Source organism: Podarcis tiliguerta, assembly GCF_965153285.1.
Source record: "Podarcis tiliguerta genome assembly, chromosome: 14".
In the NCBI taxonomy this organism is placed as follows: Eukaryota; Metazoa; Chordata; class Lepidosauria; order Squamata; family Lacertidae; genus Podarcis; species Podarcis tiliguerta.
Window position 1 is genome coordinate 38,982,930 of NC_139547.1, and position 24,248 is coordinate 39,007,177.

Here is a 24,248-nt window from a genome sequence, read left to right on the forward strand (position 1 = left end):
AAAGATCAGTGTGTTGCCAAGAAACAGGATGCAGCGTGGTTGCAGCTGCTGTTGCTGCTGCTGGGAAATTGCTTAACTTGGGGCACTCACCTCTTCAAGGAGTCTTTCCTCATTTGCTTTCTGCAGCTGAACCTGCGCTTCCTGTATGCCTTTCCGTACAACTTCAGTCATGTTCTCCAGCAGCTGATGAGAAATTGAACAGCACACGTTATTAGCATTTCTTGTATTCCTGATCTGGTATGGTGTTGCTAGTGCATTACCTCCAATGTAGGAGTACCACGAATCATGGATGACTGCCCATATTGACTTGAGAGAGCTAGCTGAGCTTACAAAGGGTAAAAAAACAAAAACTGGTGCATGCACAGCTGTTTTACAGGCACTAATAGGACTGGGCCTTCTTTCCCCTTCTGCCACTTTCAAACAGTCAAGCCCACTGCATTGCAGGGGGTTGGTCTAGATGACTCTTGGGTCCCTTCCAACTCTAATATTCTATGAAAGTTTCTTTAAGGTGCTTGCCACTGTTCACAGATCGATCAGCGGTCAGGTTTGCACAGCATGGCAAGCGAAGAACAAACCTTGGCTACAGCTCGTCCCAGTTTGGATGACATGCTGTGCCAATTGTTGTTTTAGCTCAGCACAGCGTAGCATTAAAAAGAGACCAGGAAGTGGTTGCATGTTACTCTCCAGCAGCAAGCTGCTCAGTGTGTTAATAGTCTCTGGATTTGCTATTGATGACAGCTGGAAAGGAAGCAAGCTGTTACCAGAAGCTGTGGGGTAGTTCATTATCCCCCCCCCCAAGGAAATAAAATCCATTCATTAATTACTTGCTGCCCTATAGAAAGTTAACCACCCTGGAATTAAAATGGAACTATCATGAGCTATTTAAGTGATTTATTAATTTGGATTAAAAAAAAACAACTGAGAAGGGAGCTGCAATGATCAATTTAATTAAGATGCTGCAGCTGGGAGGGGAGGCAATTCCTAAGCCGGTAGTTATTGCTTTGCTCATGAATCAGTTCTTATGTGCTTAACACCTTGTGTTAATCCAAATGTTAGCAATTTATGATGTGGCACATTGAATAAAGGAACACACACACACACACGGTGTTATGAGAAAGAAGTCAAGTAAGTGTCAATGTTGTGTGTGTCATTTTTGTGGTGACAGACTAGCATAGCTTCTAGAGGGAGAATACATTTATTATTAAGGGGCCTATAGGAAAACTAAGTGCAGGGCAATCAATATGACCAAGAAGAGGTCTGCTCATTATGCTCCCACTCTGCAGTCTTGTACGGTCAGTACATACCCTTGAATTCTCTTCAATTTCTCGGCCTGTCGCCGCAATAGTTTCAATCAGCTCAGAAACATCAAGGTCCTCAGTGACCATTCCAATATAAATACAGTTTTTCTCCCCTCCAAATTCTGGACCTGAGAAGTGGGGCAAAGAGGTAGAATGAGGTTCGCAAACACTTTAGAAATTGCAAACATGCTTGTTTTAAATAGGTGTCGAACTTATTTTTAAAGAGAAGTTTTAGGGCCCCTGGATTCAGGGTAAGGCACAGCCCTTCCCCATCAAAAGTACTTCTCTCTTCCACTCTTAATCCCTTTTTGAAAATTCCAAATTCTGGAGAATTTTAAAATTTTGTGACTAGAACAATTAAAAGTGACCAAAGGAAGCTAAATATAAAAATGCAAAATTCCTCTGTTTGGTAGAGAAACCAGTATTATTGAACTGTTACAGGGGATTACACACACACTGATACCTAGACTTCCCCATCATTTCACTGCCCCATTGAATAGTTTCAGAAGTAGTTTATTACCTAAGGAAAACAACAGATCTGATTCCAGCTCATTTAGTTTTTTCAATAGTTCGTTGTTAATCTTCTCCACTTCTTTCTCCTGTTTGTCTTCATTCTGCCCTTCGTACCTTTCAAAACCAATTCAGATGGACTATTTATGGTAGTGGTAGAGTTTTGCAGTAAAAACTGTAAAATCCTATCTTGCTGTCCAAGAACAGTTTGCAGAAATTTTGCCTTGATTATTCATTGTACACCATGCCAACATTACTGAAAATTTTCAGTCACATCGTCATATGTGCTTTGCGCAAATTTGCTCCAGAAGTATGCATGTAGTCTGTTTAACCTGAGCAGTCCTAAACCCTACGAGTACATTGGAAAAATAAAAAGACTCTTCGAAAATACCAAGGTGGGAAACCATGATCAAATATGTTTGACGTTATGCAAATATTAAAATGGTAGTAAATGGTAACAACTCGGAGGAGGAACAAAACATCCAGTAAAGTGGAATGGTGGCAGATTCAGCACAAAGAAAAGGAAATACTTCTTTCCACTGCATTTGCTGCTGAAAGATTTGCTGAGACAGCCACTAGCTCAGATGGCTTCAAAAGTGGGCTAGACAAATTCATGGAGTGTATGCCTCTCAATGGCTACTGGGTGAACCAATGAGCAAATCGCACAGCCAAACTCTTCTGGAAACAGGAAGAACTGGCTGCTCCTGAGCTCAGTTTGGAAGCTTGTCTAAAAAGGGGCACACATGGATCCACAGCAGCCTCACTGCTGAAGATCTCTACATCTATATGCAGCCTAGAGCTCTCAAAGAGCCTTGAGGAAGTCTGTGCAGAGCAGCCACTCACCTTACCACTCCAAGGCCTGGCCAGCTGAGGTCTTCAACATAGGCGAGACCTACAGTTCTTTTCACTTCCTGCTCAAACTCATCCCTGAGTTGCAATGTGCACGTCAGCACCGGGACCTTCAGTTTAAGGCAGTCCACCAACTGGTCAACGTCTTGCACTTCAGTTCCTAAAACTGAAACGCTTGGTCGATTAGCATGTTCTATGGTAAACACAGAGGCCAGCAGTACTGTTTGGAAATGGTGTTTAACCCCAGTTAAACTTTCATATATGCATGAATGTGATTCCCCTACACACTGGCGAGGGTGTGGAGACAGGATTCCTCTTAGTGGTAGCACGTAGGATTATACCCACATTCTGGAAGGATTAGAAGGCGCACACCTGAATTCTTGATACAAGAAAGTATGGTGTATTGTGCTTATGGAAAAACTGACTTACGAATTAAGGCTGGAAATAGGAACAAAGCAAAAGATACCTTTGCAGGAGAATGCTGGGAATTAACTTTGCTCACAAATTCTCCAGAAAACCAAAGGACCAGTTCCAAAGGTTTATACTAACTTGTGGAACAAAAGTCTTTTACAGATACATACTGTTATAAGGTGATGTCTCAAAGCAGAGACATCACCTTGCCGACAAAGGTCTGTGTAGTTAAAGCTTTGGTTTTCCCAGTAGTGATGTATGGAAGTGAGAGCTGGACCATAAAGAAGGCTGATCGCCAAAGAACTGATGCTTTTGAATTATGGTGCTGGAGGAGACTCTTGAGAGTCCCATGGACTGCAAGAAGATCAAACCTATCCATTCTGAAGGAAATCAGCCCTGAGTGCTCACTGGAAGGACAGATCGTGAAGCTGAGGCTCCAATAGTTTGGCTACCTCATGAGAAGAGAAGACCCCCTGGAAAAGACCCTGATGTTGGGAAAGATGGAGGGCACAAGGAGAAGGGGACGACAGAGGACGAGATGGTTGGACAGTGTTCTTGAAGCAACCAACATGAGTTTGACCAAACTGCAGGAGGCAGTGGAAAACAGGAGTGCCTAGTGTGCTCTGGTCCATGGGGTCACGAAGAGTCGGACACGACTAAACAACAACAACTGTTATAAGTTGTGGTGTATGTACAGGAATACTGGTTTTCATAATGGGATGTCTAGGCGTCCTTTTTATAACAAGAATACAAAGCTGAAAATGAATGAACTGCAGCTAAAATATTAAGTTCATTTTTCGCACAGTTTAGTCCTTCCTCTGCCCACCCCCTAATATTCTTTAGAGGGTCTCTTCTCCAGTCTTCAGAGAGTAGCTGGAAGTGCGGAGGAAGAAAAAGGTCCTCCTTTCCTTCCACTGTGCAGTTTTAAACTGAAATCTTAGGCGCAATACTGTGCCCAGAGCTCAGAAACTGCCTGCGCTAATAAAATTCTCTGTCGCAAAATGTGCCTAGAACAATAGGAGTTTTGAACACTGGCTAAGACTCAAAGTTGGGTATGACCCAAATAACATACAGGCTACAACTGATGCAAGATCACAGATGTCTGGGTCCTTCTGGAACCAGAGGACGGTAGAACAGGGCGTAACAGAGTGGGGGGCACTTAGGAACACTCCGCCAATGCACACGGTGGTCAAGAATGGAACCCCCCTGTGAAATGGTCACTGCCTGTATATGGATTGCAACAACCCCCCCAAAAAAATTGTCAAATGTGTCCAGTTACCTGCAGAAGTCATTAATGGGCTAAAACGAACACAAGCGCCTTCATCCTCCAGTTCTACCAAGTCAACTCCACTGGCAGGCACCAACTGAGACAACTGCTCTCCCAGCTGATGAGACAAAGCAAGATTAAAGGGGTGTTATTGATCACCCATTACTCATAACTCATTTACTCCTCCCCTTTTTCTCTCTCATCTACCTATGTACTACTCCCAGGCAGTCCCCCTTTTTTGTTCCACATTGCTTAGTTTCTGTTGTGGTTTTTGCTCAGCTCAAGGAGTCTTAGCCATCTTCCCAGCCTCAGAATAGCAGATGTGTGCGTGTGTGTGTGTTTGTCTTTCCAGCAACTGCAAAGCAATCCCTACCCTTTCTGCACCCCCAGAGTTACAAGGAAGGCTGGGGTAGTTTGGCTGCTGCATTGTCAAAGCAATCAGAATGCTTTGGCCATGCAGTTTGCCAGCCTTTCTTGCTCCAGAAGCAGGGAGGTGGCGGGATGGGCAGCAGTGTTCCTTGGCTGCTGCTTGGTCATGGAAAGTTGTGGGTCAGAAGGATGGGCAAGCTCTGTGCCTCCTTTTCCCATGAGAAAGATAGGCAGAGCTTAAATAAATAAATAAATAAATAGCTAGCAAATAATGTTACAGCAGCTAGAAAAACCCAATAGGAAGGTATTTTACATACATGAAAATATAACAGAAATATAACAAAAACATTAGGCACTGCCTTATGTTTAATCTTCGGCTTCAATATAAATCAGATCTAAGACTCAGAACTAATTCCCCAGGGTCAAAGAGACCATGCCCTTGGTTCCACCTGAGAGCACACCATGCAGGGTTCCAATTCAGCAGATGTGCCTTGAAAGCCATATCACCAAAAGGGAAGGAAGAGGCAACCACAACGTTCTGCTTGGCTACTGAGGCCTGTCCCAAATTGTGGGCCTCCCTGCTCATGGTAACATACATGGGATTCCCATCCAAGTAACGTATGAGTCTCCAGATCTGCTAAGCTTCTGCGAGTGCTGCTGCATCATGCTTTGGTCTGTCCCCCTAGTTTCTGCCGTGGGAATCTTGTCCATCAACCATCTTCTCTCTAAAAGCCTGTTTGGAATCAGGCTGCTTGTGCACGCAACTGGGGAAAAAAGGCTTAGCTATTCTGAGCCCCATCCCCAAGTTCAGAAAGCTGACCAGGTGGAATGTACCGCTCCCAACAGCAGCGTGACCTCATGAGGAAGATTAATACAATAATTGAGAGCACAGAAAATGAGCCTGTAAGCTGCTATGGGCACAGCTCTTTTTGAAAAAGAAGCATATAGGTAAACTCAATCAAGGCCATGCCACCAAGAGCTGCCTCCATGTCTATGCTCTGTTGTAACACTATAGACCAGGCATAGGCAAACTCGGCCCGCCAGATGTTTTTGGCCTACAACTCCCATGATCCCTAGCTAGCAGGACCAGTAGTTAGGGATGATGGGAATTGTAGTCCCAAAATATCTGGAGGGCCAAGTTTGCCTATGCCTGCTATAGAGGGTACAGGGTTGGATGTTGCTTTTGGGACACTATAGCAGCTGCTCCTGCACTGAATCAGTAAATTTTAGAAGCCACCCAAGCCGTTCAAATGAAATGCTTGTCAGACAAAAGACCTGACATAAGCAGCGTGTATTGGGATTGTTTTCCTCTGCACAAAGGGGTCAGTGATTATACTGAAAATGTTTGATTGACCAATGTCTGGCATGCCTATGAAGAGATAAGGAAGAATACTTACCCACTGATTAAAAGTATCACAAATGTATCTCTCATTGCCAGTAATTGTAGGTGTTTGGGCAGAATGTAACATATGATCTGAATTCAAAGAAAAAGGGAAAGTGAATTTCCTGGGTTAAAAACATTTTGGCAGATGCCAAAGAATAATTCATTCATCCTACTTTTCTCCCTTGAACTGATACAGAAGCGAACATTTATATCTTCATATTTTATATAATGCACTTTTTGGACATGGAACCAAGAACTTAAGTTTGGAAGGTTTAGGTTTTGAAGCACAACATGTTCAGCACTTTGATGCACTGGTCGTAACAAATGCTTGACCTGACTCTGATTTGAAACCACACATAATCTAAATTTACAAGAGACTTAAGGCAGCTTTGAATGCAAAAATGTGACAGGAATTGTCAACAGGAATCATGTATGAGATTGGGGAGAGCTCTGACATTTATGGGCTGTAACCAGCCAAGTCATACTCAGAGTAGGCCCACTGAAATGATGGTCCATTCATTTTTAATAGGTCTACTCTGAGTATGACTAAAACTGGGTACAGGTTGCACGTATTAGCTGCTCCAACTAGTGTTCCGTTATTTTCTGTAGCAAAAAGTGCCCCTGTGTGTTTTCAAACCATATCTTAAGAATTACCTCTTAACTGATTCTACAGTAAATTGCATTTTCATTCTTTTTTATGCTACAGAGCCAAAATTCTCTGTAATGCATGTAAAAATGCTGTGCTTGAAGCTTATCATTAGAAAAAGAAGACAACCACACACTTTAATTTTGCATATTAGAAAGGAAACACCAAGAGGATACAAGTTGCCAAATATTTGCACTAGGAAGACAGTTGTATTTATTTGAACTTTTAGCAAGTGATTATATGACACGGATCTGCTATTGTTACAGTTGTATCCTGCCTTTGAAGTGCCCTCCAGACTTTCAGTATTTTGTGGGAGGGATTCAAATCCAAATCAGAAATGTAGGGTTGTTCCCAACAGTAGTTATTCTCAGAGCAGTTCTTCTCATTGAAATTAATGAGCAAGGCATACATATTTAGGTCTATTAATTACAGTGGGTGTACTCTGAATTAAGCTTAAGTTGGATACAACTCTTGGGTTTGCAGAATTAAAGTGGATTCAACAACAAATCTGCTTTTTTTAAAAAAAAACCCCAGACTTTTATGGTAGGGAAATAGTCCTCTGTTCAAAGCTGCAGCCTCTGAAGCACCTTTGAAGAAAAGCTGGGGTGGGGATGGGGAAGAGTAATAGAATTGTAGAGTTGGAAGGGACCCCAAAGCTCATCAAGTCCAAACCCCCTGCATTTCAGGAATCTCGGTTAAAGCATCCATGACAGATGGCCATCCAGCCTCTGCTTAAAAACTTCCAAGGAAGGAGAATATTGTGGGGGGAAATACAGATGACTAAACTTCAAAAATTGGGTCTTAAGTTCAATATTGATGTTAACTCCCCTCCAACAAAATGAAAGAACTTGTGTTTGCTATTATTTTAGTCAAAACAGATCTCTTTTATAAGAATTCAAATTTCAAACGTATTCATAATAAAAATCAACAAATCAATGTTATCTGTGATTATAATGTATTTTCACTGAACTCTACTCACCTATAGATGACAGTTCTGGGGAAAACTTAAATACCACCACAGGAGAGCTATGTTCATCTTCAACCTTAGAAATGGGACATTCAGGAAAATAATAATAATAAAACCCATGTTCCAAAATGTTGTGAGAGCATCTTAAGGCTGTGTACAGAAAATTAATTCTCTAGGGCCCATGTCATTACGACGTCTGGCATTAGTGCTAACATTCAAATGGCAAGAGAACCAAGATACCAGATTTGAAAGACAGCCTGCGTGGCATAGTGGTTTACAGGGTTGGACTAGGATCCGGGAGACCAGGGTTCAAGTCCTTGTTGAGCCATGGAACTCCCTGGGTGATCTGGGGCCAATCACAGTCTTGCAGCCTAACCTAACTCACGAGTTGTTGTGAGGATAAAATTGGGTCAAAGAGAATATGCCACCCTTGAGCTTCTTGGAAGAAAGGTAGGCTATAAATGTGATAAAGTAAAATATAAAAACCAAGGCTACATTTTCCCAAGTGTAAGACCCACTGAATTCCCCAAGGTGGTAAAATACCTCCCACTTATGCCAGGTGTTATTATCCCAGACCCACAGCTCAGTTTATGCAGACAAAGAATCACAGAGGGTTTCAAATATACTCCTTTGCACAACCGTCCAGATTCGTTAGAAGGCCATGCCTGTTTGTGGTGTATTTTGTCTAAAATCTGTCACCAGAGGTGGATTTAGGGAAGCATGACCAGTTCAGATACACTGGGTGTTGAGCCTCAGGGGCGCTGCAGGGGATGTTGCAACTATGATTTGGAATGGAGCGTGAGAGGCGGGGAGGGGGCGCCAAATTTTGGCGTCGCACAGGGCACCGCTGAAATCTGAGACCTCAAGGTCTGCTACTGTTATTACTGTTCTATGTATACAACAAGACCACTTTTCCTAAGTGAAAACAGGAATGTGTCAAGAAGATAGGGTGGGTTACGAGCTTAATATATTGTTGCTATTGTTTTAAAAAATTAAAGTGCAAAAGGAAAACTTACTGAGGTTTTAATAAAATCCTGATTCTTCAAGTTTTCCAACAGCCGTTGACTCTAAAAGAGTAGATGAAAGTTGGGAGCAGGAAAGAGATTAAACAAACAACAACTACACAAGCATTACAAAACTCATTCAATTCTTGATGGGTGTGTCAGCTCGATCAAGACTTAAATTTGTAGTGGCAAGCCAGAATCAATTTAAGATGCAGACTAGTCTTAGTGGTCCCTCCTTCATCTGTAAATGGAATAACAACAAATTTGCTCAACGAGTCCTTGTGAGATTGAAATCAAGATCCTAAAGCACTTCACACTTTTTTAAAAATTGCACCATAAAATGATAAATGGCAACATGAATTTGCCTTTAGCTGCTTTAATTTAAAAGCGCCTCAAGCCATCATGAAGTATTCCAACACCACCACTTCCCCCTGGTCGAAAGACAAGTAGGTGGCTCTTGCAGCCACCTATAAAAGCTTCCTAAATGGCCCCTGCTGGGAAGCCTGAAAGCTGCAGCATGAAGATTTTCTAAGAATCAATTAAATTATTAAAAAGCAGAGCAATATTCAGAGTCTTCCTAGGATGATGCGTTCCTTAGCAACGCAAACTGTTCACCTCTACTGGCTTTTGGTCAATTATTGCATACACAAAGGGTGGTTTTCTGAGGGCTCTGAGGAGGCACCCCTTAAGTGCAGTAGTACCTCGTGTTATGTAACCCTCTGGTTACGTAAACTTCAGGATGTGAACATGGCAAACCCAGAAGTATTCTTCCGGGTTTCACTACACGCGCATGTGCAGAAGTGCTCTACCGTGCTGCATGCATGCGCACAAGCACTTCTGGTAGCGAAAACCTCAGGATCCAACCGGAGCTCTGGAACAGATCCCATCCGCAACCAAAGATACCACTGTATTACGGATCATCATCATTATTAACATTTCTCAGCCACTTAATACAAAAGGCGGCGTTTCAAGTTGACTTGACAGAATAAATCAAAGACAAGCAAACTGAAACCAGAAAAAATATATAAAACAAATGACAATATAAAATACGTAAGATGCTCATTCAGAGCTCATTAAAAAGGACAACGCATACCCACCCAAGTACATGCAACTGTCATGAGTATAAGTGGGAATAGCGCATCCCTTAAACTGTGATAACTGAATGTACTGGTAAGGGTGCACATCATACACTAATGCCAGTGGGATAACAGGAGCACTTTCTCCAAGCAGCAAGAACAATACAGAGCAGGTGCCTGTCATCTTTGCCAGATGGATACTTAAAAAGACCACTTCCAAAACCAAGGATAGGAGAAAAACAAGGAAGGCCTGATCAGGCTTTTTTTTTTTTTTTAACAGCTTTTAGAGATGTGGTGGGGAGGAGGCAGGGGACTGAAAATGACTCACCAAGCAACTAAAAACAATGAGGTATATGGACAACACTCGCCCCCGCCTCCATCAGCTGGGGTTTTCCATCAGGGTTGACTCTTGGGACTTTTGGGACAAGATGCCTTAAGGGGGTCTCCCCAGCCACCCTCTCCTCCTCCTTCCCACTGCCACCCCTGCCCAATCGCTTGCTCTTGCTCTTCTGGTCCCAATCTGCCCCACTGCTCCACAAGGCAAGTGGAGGCTGCTGCTGCTGCTCCTGCATGTTCTCTTTGGTCTTGCTGTTGCTTTCACATTTGGGGAAGGCAGATGAGCAGACAGCAAAGCAAGGAGGAGTGAGGCTGTAGCACAAGCGGCAGGGGGTGATGAGCAGCAGCCCCTCTGCCAAGGTTTAACAAGTGCCTGATTGTTCATTTATTAATCACGCCCACCCACATCTCAGAGGTGCTGTACCGAATACAACAGAAACAGCTAAGAGGCCGTTTAAAACAATACAGAAAATAGCAGCAACTAAAAGGGAAAAATCCTGCTGATGTCAGCCTTACTTCCTGATACCTTTTATGACAGGAAGTGCCTTGGGAAAACGCACAGCGGTGACTCACTGCAGCATGCAGGCCCATGATCAAAAGGGCAAGGCCCCAAGCACAGGAAGGCAGTGGCCAACGTCTTTCCGAACTGGTGACAAGATGTGTCAACTGTTTCACGCTCTCACCACCAGAGGGTTGGCAAACAATTATATGAAGCCTGTAAAAGACTTCCTCTACTGGAAGCTCATATATAAGCGACCATTTGCAGTTTGTCAATCAAGCCCTGCTCCGCTGCACCACCTCTGTTTCTCCTTGGGAACATGGAGAAGCTGTAGAGCATAAATGTTTGGTCAGCTGCCTCCTTCAAACAGTGAATCATTATATTACAAGACTCAGGTAAATTATGTGATGGACCTATGATTAGATTTCTGTGCTTGAACAAACTTACTTCAAAGCAGCTGTCAAAGACCCTAGTTTTGAATGGAGCAGCAGCATATGAAGATGGGTCTTTAAATGTCTTTGTTTGCACCATTTCCCCAATCTAACGCCCTACCCCCCCCCCAAGTCTCTGTTATCTCCACTGGGAATTTTTCTTTAAACAAAAAACACTCAGCTGTATTTTCTTCCCACTGCCCTGCCCCCAAAGAAGGCCAACAGCTACTTGGAGGAATTCAGATCAGGACAAAGGTGTGTGCAGGAAAACTTAAAATCTCCTCTCCTAACATTGTTTCTCTGGCCATAATCAGCCCTACATGGCTGTTTTGATGGAAAATAAAATAAAATAAAATACAAAACACTTTCTGTGACCCATTTACAGGTATCCTGTTACATCTCATGCACACATATGACACACACAAATAACTCATCTCTTCTTTGGCTGGAGACTGAGAATGCAGCAACACCACTATGTACGTAAAACGTGAAATGCCACCTCACCCATGGAGATGCACAAGAGTAATGCCCAACTTCTTACCAGCTGAGATGAATGTTTTATTCTTTCCACAATCCCATCGTGTCCAAGGTACTGCAAGGAGAGCCACAGCGGCAGAGCACGCAGCTTCTCAACTGCCTGGCTAGAGGTCAAGCCTGCAACCAAGGACTGTGAACAAAACAACAACATATTTGCATTCATTACTTTTTGCTGGATTTGTTATTCCATCGTACGTGAAAAATTCAGGATGGTTGCAGGGGTTGCCAGCCTATTGGAGCTTTGGATCAAGCAGTGAGCATATATACAAAGAAATAAGCCTACCAAAGAAGGATCCTCATGTCTGTAGAGAGTCACTGCAGGCACTGCTGGGAGACCTAGCCAGGGCCCCAGAGTCAGGGTCATGCTGTCACATTTGGTTGCAGCCTGCTGAAAGGAAGGCAGAGTTATATTATTTGAGTGCAACTCAAAACAAAACCCACGAGCCAAACTTCTAAAAATGAGAGACCAGCCTAAAAAAACCTAAACGATCATGAAAATGACTGGCTCAACTTGGGGTGGGGATTAAACAAATTCAGAGGCCTGCTGGCATAAAAAAGTATTCAGGAGACACGTGAAAATTAGCAGTAAGGATGCCTCCTGGATCTTTGCTGGAAGAGTAGTCCACATTTGTGGAATTTGGCAACACTAAATGCCTGACTTCTAGCTGAAGACAACTGGGCCTCTGAAACACAGAGGACATCCTCCAGATGATCTCAGTGATCAAGTTGGGATATAAGGGGGAAGGCAGTCTTTAAGGTATTTTGAATCCAAGTTCTTCAGGGCTTCGTATATTAATAAAGGAGTCCTGAACCTGGAGCATATGGCAGCCACTGCAGATGTTTCAGCAGAGGTGTTGCATGCCGTCAGTTATCTCTCTTCACCAGTGGTCTAGCAGCTGGGGCTTCCAGGCCAAGGCAGCCTCACTTTGCAGTAGCTCAGAGCTGAAGTTACCAATGGATAAATGGAGCTGCCTGTCATCAGTATATTGCTGTCAATACACTGACAACACCTGGACCAAAACTCCAAATGACTGCTGTCAATGGCCTCGTGTTGATGTTAAATAACACTGGGGACCAAAAAGAGGGCCCTGCAGGACCCCATAGCACAAGTTCAAGGGAGCCAAAAAGCACTCCCCTAACGTTATTATCTGGACTTGACTGTAGGTATGATGAAACCACTGCACCTCTAAAACCCATCTTGAACAGTTGGTTCAGGAGGATATCATGATCAATGGTATGAAAAGAGACAGAATAAATTCAGTCCCCTAAACCCACACTGAAGAAAGCAGAAACATACCAGTACAGATGACGAGACATAACCCAAAGCCAAAGTAGCTAAATTCACCCTGAAAGAAACAAGAAAACTCAGTTTTAGATTGCACTGGATATTCCTTCCCTTCTCTAAATGCTAACTTTTCACTTTAGTTTCATTTTAAATATTTTGTGATTCTGTACTTAGGGAAGCTGTATGTGTAGAAACTGGAATTTACACCTGTATGCTGTAGAAACTGGAATTTATTCCAAGATTCTGGACCTGAAAGAGACACTTTGTTTTAACCCAGTTAGTGGTTAAGGCAGGGGTCGGCAAGGTTTACCTTGCCTGGGCCGGTTCACTCCAGAAGATCCCTCTGTGGGCTGGATTGCGCACACGCATGAGCGCCCCCCCCCCCAATTTCCGGCCTCTGCGTCAATGTGATTTTCAGTGTCTGCGCATGTGCAGACGCAATGCCATGCTGCACCAATTTAGCGCAGCGTGTGGGGACTCAAATAGATGCACAGCACTGTACTGTCCTTTAAAACTCTCCCTGAAACAGCTCCATGAAAACCTGCTCATTAAAATCTGCCCAATTTTTAAATCAATGGCATCTATTGCCTTTTCCCTTTTTACAATCACTTCACTTGTTTTTAGTTTAGGAGATTTTTAAAAGGGGGTTGTATTTCAGGATGGGGAGCGACTAAGGAAGAAGTCAGATGCAAAACCATGCACAAACCTGGCCATGCTATTTGTGCACGTGTTATTTCCCTTCATGGGGATCTCATGCAGAGTTAGTCAACTTAACATTACATTAAAATGGCACTGTACCCTTCGACATGTAGCCACATGCTGTGCTGCTCACAGAGTTCTTTCAGTCGCCCAAGTTTGTCTGTGTGCCCTGCTCCTGGTGTACCTGCATCGAAAGGGAAGAACAACAATCCAAATGCAAAAAAGATTGGTCGCTAATGGCTGCAGCCACTTAACATGAACTCTCCTAGGCACTTTGTTAGGCTCAGAATTAGCTGGAATTCCATTTCAACAAAGTAAAGTTTTATAGTAAGTAGTGCAGCGTTCAGTCTTTTCTATTTCCAATACGCCTTTAGCAACAACTGCCCCAGGGCAGGCTTCCTGTGTTAGGGAATATTTGCCTCCCAGTCAACACATGGTGGAGACGTGAGAGCATGGCTTCCCTTTCCAGCCACCTGATGCGCTTGTCCTGCCTCAAGCTACACTCCAGTAGCCTTGTGCTTTTTTTAACAGTACGGTGCCCAGAAATGGGGGCTTTATTTTGATAAGTATGTTTGCATGGAGTATTTCAACTGTCCAAGCAACTCAGTGACCATCTGAGCCCTAAATTTTGGGAAACCAAGATCCCCCACCTTCAGCAGGCATCTTTTTTGTACCTAGCATATGGAGGTGGGGAGAAAGGATTAGCCAGGGGTGCGGTCAACCAGCCCTACTGAGACTTGGTGCGTGGCTCAGCTGCACTGCTGTATGCAGACCCCACCCAGAGTCCAATTAATGTTGCAATGAGAGGGACCAGAATGGGAGCTTCTCCTCCTTTGGAATATTCCTGGTGCTGTCATCTGGGCACTGGCTAGCACTCCCATGTCTGAGGCCTGTTTAACTCAGAGAAGCATAGGTTTCCCTACTCTCCCTCCCTCTCTGCTGTGGGCACAATCCTAGCTCTCATTTAAAAGAAGAGAGACTTCTAGACTTCATAGTCAGGTTATTTAGTTATTTGGTGAGTGAGTGTGGAGGGGCATTGGTGTTGGTTTCTGATTGGGCCACTGTGCAGTGCTTGAAGTCACAAGACTCTGTTTTGCATTCCAGAGATTCCAGGCTGTTGGAAGTCTCACGGAAGACAGGATGTGATGTTACTGGTTTCCTGTTCCTTTGTTTTTCAGTTGCTCTCTGCTTTCACAGAGAGAGCATGTATATTTCTTTTCTGTCTGCGTAATTAGAAATAAACCTAGCCATGTAGTTCAAACTTCTCGTCTCTTCTGCTGCTTTGATACTCTGCTGAATGGGGAACGTGCCTGGAGCCTTATCAAAGGCTCAGGTCGTTAATCATTGTCGGAGGAGATTCCGAAGGCTCAACCGGGGAAGTAGCTCGGTCGTAGAGGAGATTCCAACAATTCCTTCATGGGAGCCCCCACCCGCAAATCTGAAGTGAAACAGCCCAGACACTGGCTTCCTACCTCCATGAAAACTAGGACCGAGCCTGACAACTCAAATATAAAGCAGCCAGTTAACAGCATTCTATCTATAGGCTTCCGGGTTGGCGCGCCTGGCAATGGCGGACCTCCTTCGTCTCGGAGGAGATTGCTCTCTGAAAAGAAGGGTCTGACTGCCTACGGCGAGGCGGAGACCCGCTAAAAACCACGGTCGGAGGAAGACCGTGGACTTGGGATCCGGCTGGTGCCAGTAGCGCTTCCCTTACTCGCGGGGAGACCCGGTTACGGGCTCCGGAGCGACGTGGGGTGAGTGGCGCGGCACTTTGGATCGATCGCTGTTTTCGGAGAGTGAAGCCGCACAGCTGCTGTCAGGAAGCGCTAACTTTTCCTGTGGACATTTGGACTAAAGAAACTCTCGTAAGTAAACGGAAATTGGATTATAAATTACTGAAATTCGGCATCAGATGGAAGGTTAAAACAGGAAGCCCACCTTCCACTTTGTAGAAAGATCAAGGCAAAAGCGTGAGAACTGGAGCCTCTAAAAAGTACTTCACAAGGAAATAAATCTGTCACCTAAGCCCTTTAAACCCCCCCTCGGAAGCAGGGAAGAGGGGGAGATTGCTTTAACAGTTTATAGTCCTGCAGAGCAGGGTACTTTGAACTTATTTTTAACCATCTCGAGCCCGGGACCGGGCGGCCAAAACAAGAAAAAGAATCTTTATAACAAGAAATAAATTACTAAGAATTATTAAGAAGAAAAGGATTAAGAGAGAACTGAATCTTTTGCTTACTGTTTGGGAAAGGAAAAAAGGAGTTAAATGACAATTGCTTTTGAAAGGTGGATGAAAAATAACTAAAGGAAACTGTAATCAGGTGGCTGTGGAAAGTTACAGAAACTCATGTTGGATTGTTACAAATGTTATACTTTTGGATAGAAACTTTCACACAGGCTGCAACTTTACAGACTAAATAAGCATCTGACCTTGACAGTAAGATAACATTGAAAGAACAGACTTGGGAACATGGAGGGAAGAATAGCAGCTCTGTTTGAGCAATTTCAAAAAAAACTGTCTATTTTGGAATTTGGCATCTCTGATTTGAAGGAAAATGTGCACAGCCTGGCCCAAGAAGGGAAAAAACTATTAAACTCGGCCCAAGGACTGGAATTAAACCAACAAGGAAGGACAACTGACAAGAATATGGATCAAACAGAACAGGTTCCGTCTTTACAAGAGGAATCTCTGGTGGAAAATACAGTAATAGAGCCTCAAGTTGATGGACAAAAAATGGACTATGAGAGTAAAGAGTTTAAAGGACAGATCTGGAAAAGGAGTGCCATGTATGGACTAAGAGATACAGGTCTGATAAGATATATTTTGGAAATTGGCACTCTGAGAAAGTTTGAAGAAGTGAATTTTAGCAACCTTAAAGAGTGTGTGGAGCAAACTTTGGACAATTCTTTGGTCTACAAGAGGAACTACAGAGTTCGGGCAAGCTTGTTCACAAAGGTTAAAAGAGATGTTGAGGGGAATGTGGTTTGGGACATAATTTTAAGCTCGAAAAAGACTCTCCAGACAGGCCAGAAAGATGATTTAAAGGCCTCGGACACCAGGCAACCTGGCTGATGGACTGAATTGATGGATTGGAAAGACTCTAAAAATTTGTAAAAAGGATTGGCAGTACCCGATACCGGGGGGATGAGATGGGGGGAAAAATTGGAGATCATTAAGTAAAATTTGACAAAATATGGTTTTAATAAGCATTTTGAGGGGATGACGGAAGGAAGTTAACTGGTTCCAGGAGTAAGATAAGGAAAATGAAAAACTAAGATATAAGGGTATATAATTATAGAATTTAAGATTAGAAGTTTTAAGATAAATTCTCTTTTTCTATTATTATTGTTTTTTTAAAAAAAGAGGTAAAGGTAACTAAGGGAAAAAGTATCAAAAGTTGGAGGGAATTTGCCGATTAGATTAAAATCAGGAATATAAAGAGGGAGGTGGGAGGAAGCCATGGAAACAAGTTAAAGGAAAAAAGGGAATGTGAGACTTTGTGTTGTGTGGGGTATTTTTGTGTTTTGTTTTTTTGGGGGATTTTTGTGTTGGGGGATGGGGAAGAGGGTTTTTTGATTTTTGTTTTTCTTTTCTCCTTTTTTCTTTTCTTTTTCTGCTCTTTTTTTTCCTCTGTTTTTTGTGGATATGTTTTGTTTTATGTTGTTGGAAAACCTCAATAAATATTATTTTTTTTTAAAAAAAAAAACAGCATTCTATCTATAAATTAGAAATCTGAGGTTCTATTGGGAGTAGGCGAGAAAGTGCATGGGGGGAGGGGGCAGGAAAGTAGTAGTCAAATTTCATCTGCTAAAGATACCTACCAGCATTGGCCACTAGCAATATTGGCAGCTTTCCAGAGTCAATGTCCTCCTTGATCAATTTGTCCAGCAAAGCAACATCCTGCCACCAAGCAAAAGAGGGAACAATTATTTATGTACACAGGTGGAACAAGGCCGTGTGCAGCTGCTTCTGCTCAAACTTACCATCTGATGCTGAGATCCGAACATGGTGTTACAAGGCACCCGGCACATGCAGGAAAGAGGCAAACCAAGCTGCAGAGGGAAGAGACAGAAGTTATATCCCTAATGTGATCCGAGCGTTTCAGGTTTCCATGTTTGTGCATGTTTTTGAAGAAGGCTAAGATGGGCTTATTCAGATCTGCTTATTCAGAGCCATGTTGCAACCATTCACCGTGATCTGCACTGTTTCTAAACACAGGTTAAGGTCACTAATTTATAAAGCCCTAAATGGCTGGGGGTCTAAATACTTGCCGGACCACCTTTCCCAGTAGGTGGCAGTCTGGCCAGAGAGACTGTTATGGGGGGTGGGTGGGGAAGGAGATGGCAACCAAGCCATGGGCCTTATCCGTTGTGATGCCCTTTTTGTGGAATACTCAGCTGGCAACCTTTCTGATAGGGGTCAAAGCACTATTATGCTTCTCAACATGTAAACAAAAGTAAAGTTGAGAAATCTAAACTGATGAAGTATAATGTGTGTGTAATTTAAGTGAGGAGGTATGCTGTGGCAGAATAGAGAAAACACAGGTTTAGCTTGCAACTTGAAAGGCCTCAATCTCACAGAGCTACTCTGTCATTTGGAAAAGAAAACTGCCACTGACGTTAACCATAAATGAGGTTTAAAAAGAACTGAAATGCAACGGACCCAACCTTGGTTCATACGTGGAAATCTGAGAGAAGGACCACCTGGCAGAGGTAAAGTGTGTCACAGCAGGGAGGTCATTAAGTTCTATGTATACGTATCTTGAGCAGGTAGGTAGCTGTGTTGGTCTTATGCAGTCGAAATAAATAAAAAAATAAAAAAATTGTCCAGTAGCACCTTAGAGACCAACTAAGTTTGTTGTGGGTATAAGCTTTTGTGTGCATGCATACTTTTCAGATACACTGTTTCAGATACACTGGACAATATTTTTTATTTTTTTTATTTATATCTTGAGCAGCGAGCCCCCAGTGGCCTGCACAGCTCTTTTGGGCCAGATGTCTAATCTTACAAACTGAATTGAGCTCAGAAGTCATCGGCTTTTCCCATTTCCAGCATAAGCAGCCTATACTGAGTGCTGATTGGCTCTTCCTCCTGACAGCTATGAAGCCACCCCACACTCCCCGCAAGAACCTCTAAGCATTTTTATTTGAAGGAACAACATAAAAAGTTTAAACTGATGAACACACGCCAAGCACCATAATTAAAAACGAAACAAGAGCCTGCCTGAAGGAATTGGGGGCGGGGCAGGGTGGCATCCACATTGGAGTCAGAGTCAACCAGGGGTCTCATTACACTACACTGGCTCCCATCAGTAGGTACAATGGCAAGCACCTTAACTTGGATAAGATATAGGCTGCAATTCTGCATCCAGTCAGGTGAGTTAAATGCCACTGAAGTCAACCTGTATGCAGGGTTGCAGTCATACTAAGTGGAATACAGAACATTCTATGTGAATGCAGGCAGGCAGGCTAAATAACCTTCAGAGTTCCCTCAGCTATAACATTCTGCAACAACAGGACATCAGAATAAAAGGATACCATCTGAATGTGAGTAAGAGAGACAAGTTCATTTCACAGATGCAAGGATATTTCAACAGAAAGTATAGATGCGTAATGAAACCAGCTAAGGGGACAACATGATAAAGAAAGTGTCACTTACAGATAAGACTCCAAAAGTTCCATTTTACCTGATTGCAAAGAGATTGTCCCAAGCCTGCTCTGGCTGCAGAGCTAATGTATATAACAGGCTGCTTGTTATACAGCACGTTAAAGCCTTCAGTTGTATAGTCTTCGTAGCGCGAGTGAATCACGAGTCTGCAGATTTTTAAAAGGCCCTCACGGTCATCTTCATGATAATACGCTGACCCATTTTCAAACCTGTTAAGAGAAATTATTATGTAAGTATGAGCTTACAGAAAAGGCACCAGTTCACTTACCAAACATTACAATTATGCAGAAATGGAAGACACTTTCTACCCTGAATGCTCGGGGGGGGGGGGGGGAGAGTTCTTGTCCTTTGACTTAAAATGAACAGGACATCTGCATAAAAAGGTTCACTTATTTGTCCAGAATAAGATTCAAGTAAGCAGGGGGTCAGGAATCCATGGTCCTCCTAATGTTTTTGGACTGAAACTCCTATCATTCCTGACCATGCTAGCCAAGGCTGATGGGAGCTGGAGTCTAACTACCTCCGAACAGCTGCAGTTTCACACCGGAGAAGTAAGGTTTGTGCAGTCATTGAATACCTTGGCTGCCTCACACCTTCAAAACTGCCACTCCAACTGACTGTATCATTTTCATATATTTGGGATTATAAGTCAGAACTTTTTTTGTTTTTTTTTACTGTAATGTTTATAATCAAGTCATTCATAATGCAGGATACCTGAAAAGTCTGCACAGCCACAGTGTAGTGTCAGAAAGGATCCTGGATGTGAGCTTTCTGAGCCTCTCTCTGTCCAACACAGAGATGTAAGCTGCCAGGCTGTGTCCTAAAAGAGCCATGTGACCCTGTTCTCCAACGTTCTGAAGCCTGCAAGCCAGAAACACATTAGAACGACCACCAATGCTGCAGAAATCATGCGTCTCATTTTTGCTCAGCAAATCCTTCTGAAAACCTCCTGAAAATAGGTCATGCGTTGATTTCCCTGGAACTCGGGTTTAAGCCGTATTTGTATTTCAAATATTGATATTGCGAATATCCCAAAGAGATGTATGACAAAAAATTTAAAACTGATACAATATTTAAAGTCAATAAAACTTCTCCCCTCGCATGTTCCTCTGCTGCTCTGTGAAGAGCTTTCTTTTTAGACAGGTATTTGATTTTAAGCTATCTTACTTGCTGTCCCCGCGGGGTTTTTTTAATATTATTGGTTAATCTTTTATTGTATGCTAATGCTGCACTGCAAGATGCCTTGAACGTTTTATTAGAAAGGCAGGATGTAAGCAGCTGCCTGAACTGACCAGCAACAGCTCTCCAGGGTTCAGCAGCTGTGGCTCATGGGCAGGTGGTTGCGGTGGAGGAGGCAGTGACATGCTCCCACGGGCAGCAGTGGTGCCTTCTTTGGGACAGGAAAGTCAGCAGCAGTGAGAACAGGGGAGCTTCACATTAGCAGCAGTGGCCGTCCAGTGCCTCTACGCCTCTGTCATCGTGAGCTACCCCTGGGTTTCGGACAGAAATATTCTCCAAACCTACTTGGAGATACCACGGGTAGAACCTGGGAACTTTTGCATATAAAGCATGGTCTATCGCTATTTGCATGGTCTATCGCTGAGCTGCAGCCATTTCCTCGGAAAGAGCTATTTCCAGCAGAAATTTAGGCTTGCAGTCCACTTAGAATCTCTTTCCCGAAAGATTCAGATTGTTCATATTGTCATCAATTCAGTGTTCTGAAAGATACAGGCAATCTGAAGAAATGGGGCCACCAAAGCAGAAATTATTTCATGCTGCATGTAATTTCCCATAAATAATGTAATGAAGCAAAGCACATATCTCTTTAAGAGAGAGCAGTCTGAAAAAAAATGAATCTTTGCTTTATCTGAGTATCTATTGTATCAGGAATATACAAAGCCTTTAATTAAGCGTGTCTTCTTGTGTTCCCCGATATAAATAGGTTTAAATAAGTTATGAATTTAATAATAAAGGAAAACTTTGTTATTATTATTAATCCCAATAACTATGAGTGGAAAGTAAAATGGCATCATTCCACAAACATTGACTGAATGCTCAGGTAAGAGCTATAACAGGTAAGCTGCTCTTATGCCGCTGCTTGTTCCAAGAGGTCATACGTATGACGTAGCAGGTGGAGGAACATTACTGCATGTGCTTTCAGTTTTTCTCATGCAACACTCTAGCAGCAGATGTAAGACAGCCGCTCCTGCAAGCAGAACACCTTTGGGTCCAAACCAACATGTACAATTGTTTACCGGTAAGACTGCAACGATTCCTCCTCCTCATCTCCATGCATAAGGTTCTGAACTAACTGGAGAATGCTCACCATGTCTTGTCCACTAAGGGGAGAAAAAGAAAGCAAAAATCAGGCCCTTTTGATGTCCCAATGCATCACTATCGTTTTTTCGGTAATTTGTTGAGAGGCTTTTAATATTTTGTCTAGAAATGCACCATGAACTCTGAAATAATAATGTAGATTATGATTTCTCTAGAAACACAATGTAAATACATTCCAGGGACTTGGAAAAAGAAATCATCAATGGTTATTTTCCTCTACCCCTGACTCACTGTTAAAAAAACCACAAGGAGCACAATCCACTGAAGCCATTTTATTTGTGCAATACATTATTGGCAGGTTAGTTGAGCGAGTAAATGAAATGACTGATTTGAATGGTGTGCCAAAAGTACCAAAGTGCACAAATAAGAGACTGTCTGTTTTGCTGCTGCTGACAGGGGACTAGTCTCCTTGCTTATGCCACTCTGCCAATACAATGAGAACGCCCTGGTTAAGTGTATTCTTGGCAGCTTGTAGGCTAGATAAATGTGGCTGCCTTATACATACCAATGATCCATTTGGTGAAATATTGTCTACCCTGACTTCCATGCAAGGTTTCTCCCCCTGCCCTAGTGCCTGAGATCTGGAAATGCCAGGAACAGAACCTGAGACTTCTGTATGCATAGCACGGGAAGACAAAGGATGCAATATAAAATCATGATTCACGATCATGTTACTCACCTGCCTTGAAGTGGTCCAGGAATATCTTTCCTTGTATACTTTTTTTCGTTTTCTTCCTCCACTTTCCTAGTTTGAACATACCACAGTGAGATGTTTAAATCCTGCCCTTGGTTAAGCCACACAAAATTTCCACTACACCTTGATTTCAAAGGAAAAGCCATTCATTTTTTCAGTAGTTCAGTAGTTTCTAAAGTGCTGAACCTGATCTGTTCTAATGGGCTGTTAAAGGTTAAACACCGACTGAAAGAAATGACTAAAGCAGGTATTAAAAATGATCAAATATTGTTTAAAAGATTTGTCAGCAGACAATGTGCCATATAAAATGAACTTCAAAACAGGAAATACAACACTACCTATTGACAATTTGTAGATGTCTTTTTTTTTTAATGAAAGCTTAAGGTTTATGACCTACAGATAGTTCACTTGCATTTTCTTGAGTGCTTCCAATCTAGCTGCTACAACAGAAGCCAGTTTAATTATTCCTCACATCCTATGCAATACAATAATCATTTTCTCCTAACTATAAAACCTGGGGTTGGGGTGGGGAACTTGCAGAAGGATATGAAACACCTGTTGTCTTCATAACAGTTAAATGTAAGCTTAAAGGGAAATTCTAGACTAGGCATATATGCAAAGCAACCTAACCCACCATAAATGCAATGGGATTTTTGTCTTGGCCAGCTGCCAGAGTTCTTTCATACTCTAGTGCATCACGAAGACTGAACACCTGGACCAGAGATGAGCAAGTGAGGCTGTGTGAGTTCTCAGTTGTTCTCATGCAGGGCCAAAGTACATGAGATGATAAAAACTTGGCATCTGCTTGCCTCTTTTATAAACAGTATGTAGCAGGTGTGGAGAGGGTGGATCAGAACTATGATGCACAGGGATGTAGACTTTTTTATTTTAACCCTTTGTACCCATGCTGTGGTCCCAATGAAAATTCCCCCATCCTATGAAGCTGCTTCCAGGTTGTGTGAAGAGTTAGGAATGCAATGTCTATCTTGCTGCTTCCCCAAATCACGGGACATGGTCAGGGGAGCACGACTGCCGCCCGTCAATGACAAATCTAATTGTTCATTACAAAATCCAAAGGGGATTTTGTTATTGCAACTACAACAATAGGCTCTGCTGGACTGAGCAGAAAACTTATCAGCAATGATGTCTTTCTAACACTCCTGAGTGTTCTTCAAGGCTGATATTAGTAGGTACCTTTGATTGTCTTCCAACATCTTCATCGCCTCATTAAGATTCTTTCCCATTTCTGCTAAGGTAGGGTCAACCATCTGTTATTAAAATAATAATATTTATGTTAGCTTTTTAACACACCAATATGGCATAAATCAAGCCAATAGCATTAATTGCATAAATGTTCTGAGAAAGATAGTAAAAGGATTAATTTTCTCCCCTTGTGTGCGAAGGAGGAGCACCTGAGCCCAAGGCTTGTGATAACAGGACCTCACCACAGGGAACCATGGAATTCTATTATATCTGAACAAAGCCAAAGTCATACAAGCCCACTTCTACTTCCAAGAATTACATGTCTTGGTGGCCACTCAGGCAGAGGCTCTTTGAGATGCCTGTCTTCCAAAAGTCCAAAAAGCTCAGGCCTACAAATCCAACATCCCTTTTTTCATTCCAGGAAGTTTCTTCTGTCCAGAAATGAAAAACAAAGTTCTTTAGTGACTGGTTATCCTTGATACCGGAAGCTGCTTTATAAAGAGTCAGAACATTGTTCCATCAAGCTTAGAATCATCTTCTGTTAACTAGGAGTGGGTTTCAGGCAAGTCTATTTTCCCAGCCCTGCACTGAAATGCCACTGATTGAACCTAGGACCTTTGGCAAACAAAGCATGTGCTCTACCCCTGAGCCATGACCTCTATTAGGCTGTGGATGTTCTGATAAATGAGTATCTGCTCACATAAATGGTTTATTTGCAGGAGCAGTGCAGTACCAAAGAAGCTCACTCACAAAAGATGCAACAATGGCTTCCATGAGC

At 42.7% G+C, this 24,248-nt stretch overlaps 1 protein-coding gene across 2 annotated transcripts in view; it reads right to left on the reverse strand.

Annotated features, from left to right (window-relative positions):
* PDXDC1 (pyridoxal dependent decarboxylase domain containing 1) overlaps window positions 1-24,248 on the reverse strand; it is a 46,377-nt gene that overhangs the window by 4,269 nt on the left and 17,860 nt on the right. For both annotated transcript variants that reach the window (XM_083412541.1, XM_083412540.1), the window contains exons 2-20: window positions 23,462-23,535; window positions 22,253-22,318; window positions 21,492-21,575; window positions 19,951-20,097; window positions 19,256-19,445; window positions 17,553-17,621; window positions 17,391-17,469; window positions 13,668-13,752; window positions 12,882-12,930; window positions 11,868-11,969; window positions 11,589-11,714; window positions 8,718-8,768; window positions 7,714-7,777; window positions 6,102-6,178; window positions 4,348-4,453; window positions 2,652-2,823; window positions 1,819-1,925; window positions 1,305-1,426; window positions 91-183 (exon numbers count right to left, since the gene is read on the reverse strand). In XM_083412541.1, the coding sequence (XP_083268667.1) occupies window positions 91-183; window positions 1,305-1,426; window positions 1,819-1,925; window positions 2,652-2,823; window positions 4,348-4,453; window positions 6,102-6,178; window positions 7,714-7,777; window positions 8,718-8,768; window positions 11,589-11,714; window positions 11,868-11,969; window positions 12,882-12,930; window positions 13,668-13,752; window positions 17,391-17,469; window positions 17,553-17,621; window positions 19,256-19,445; window positions 19,951-20,097; window positions 21,492-21,575; window positions 22,253-22,318; window positions 23,462-23,535 (1,863 nt within the window). The remainder of the gene's footprint in view (window positions 1-90; window positions 184-1,304; window positions 1,427-1,818; window positions 1,926-2,651; window positions 2,824-4,347; window positions 4,454-6,101; window positions 6,179-7,713; window positions 7,778-8,717; window positions 8,769-11,588; window positions 11,715-11,867; window positions 11,970-12,881; window positions 12,931-13,667; window positions 13,753-17,390; window positions 17,470-17,552; window positions 17,622-19,255; window positions 19,446-19,950; window positions 20,098-21,491; window positions 21,576-22,252; window positions 22,319-23,461; window positions 23,536-24,248) is intronic.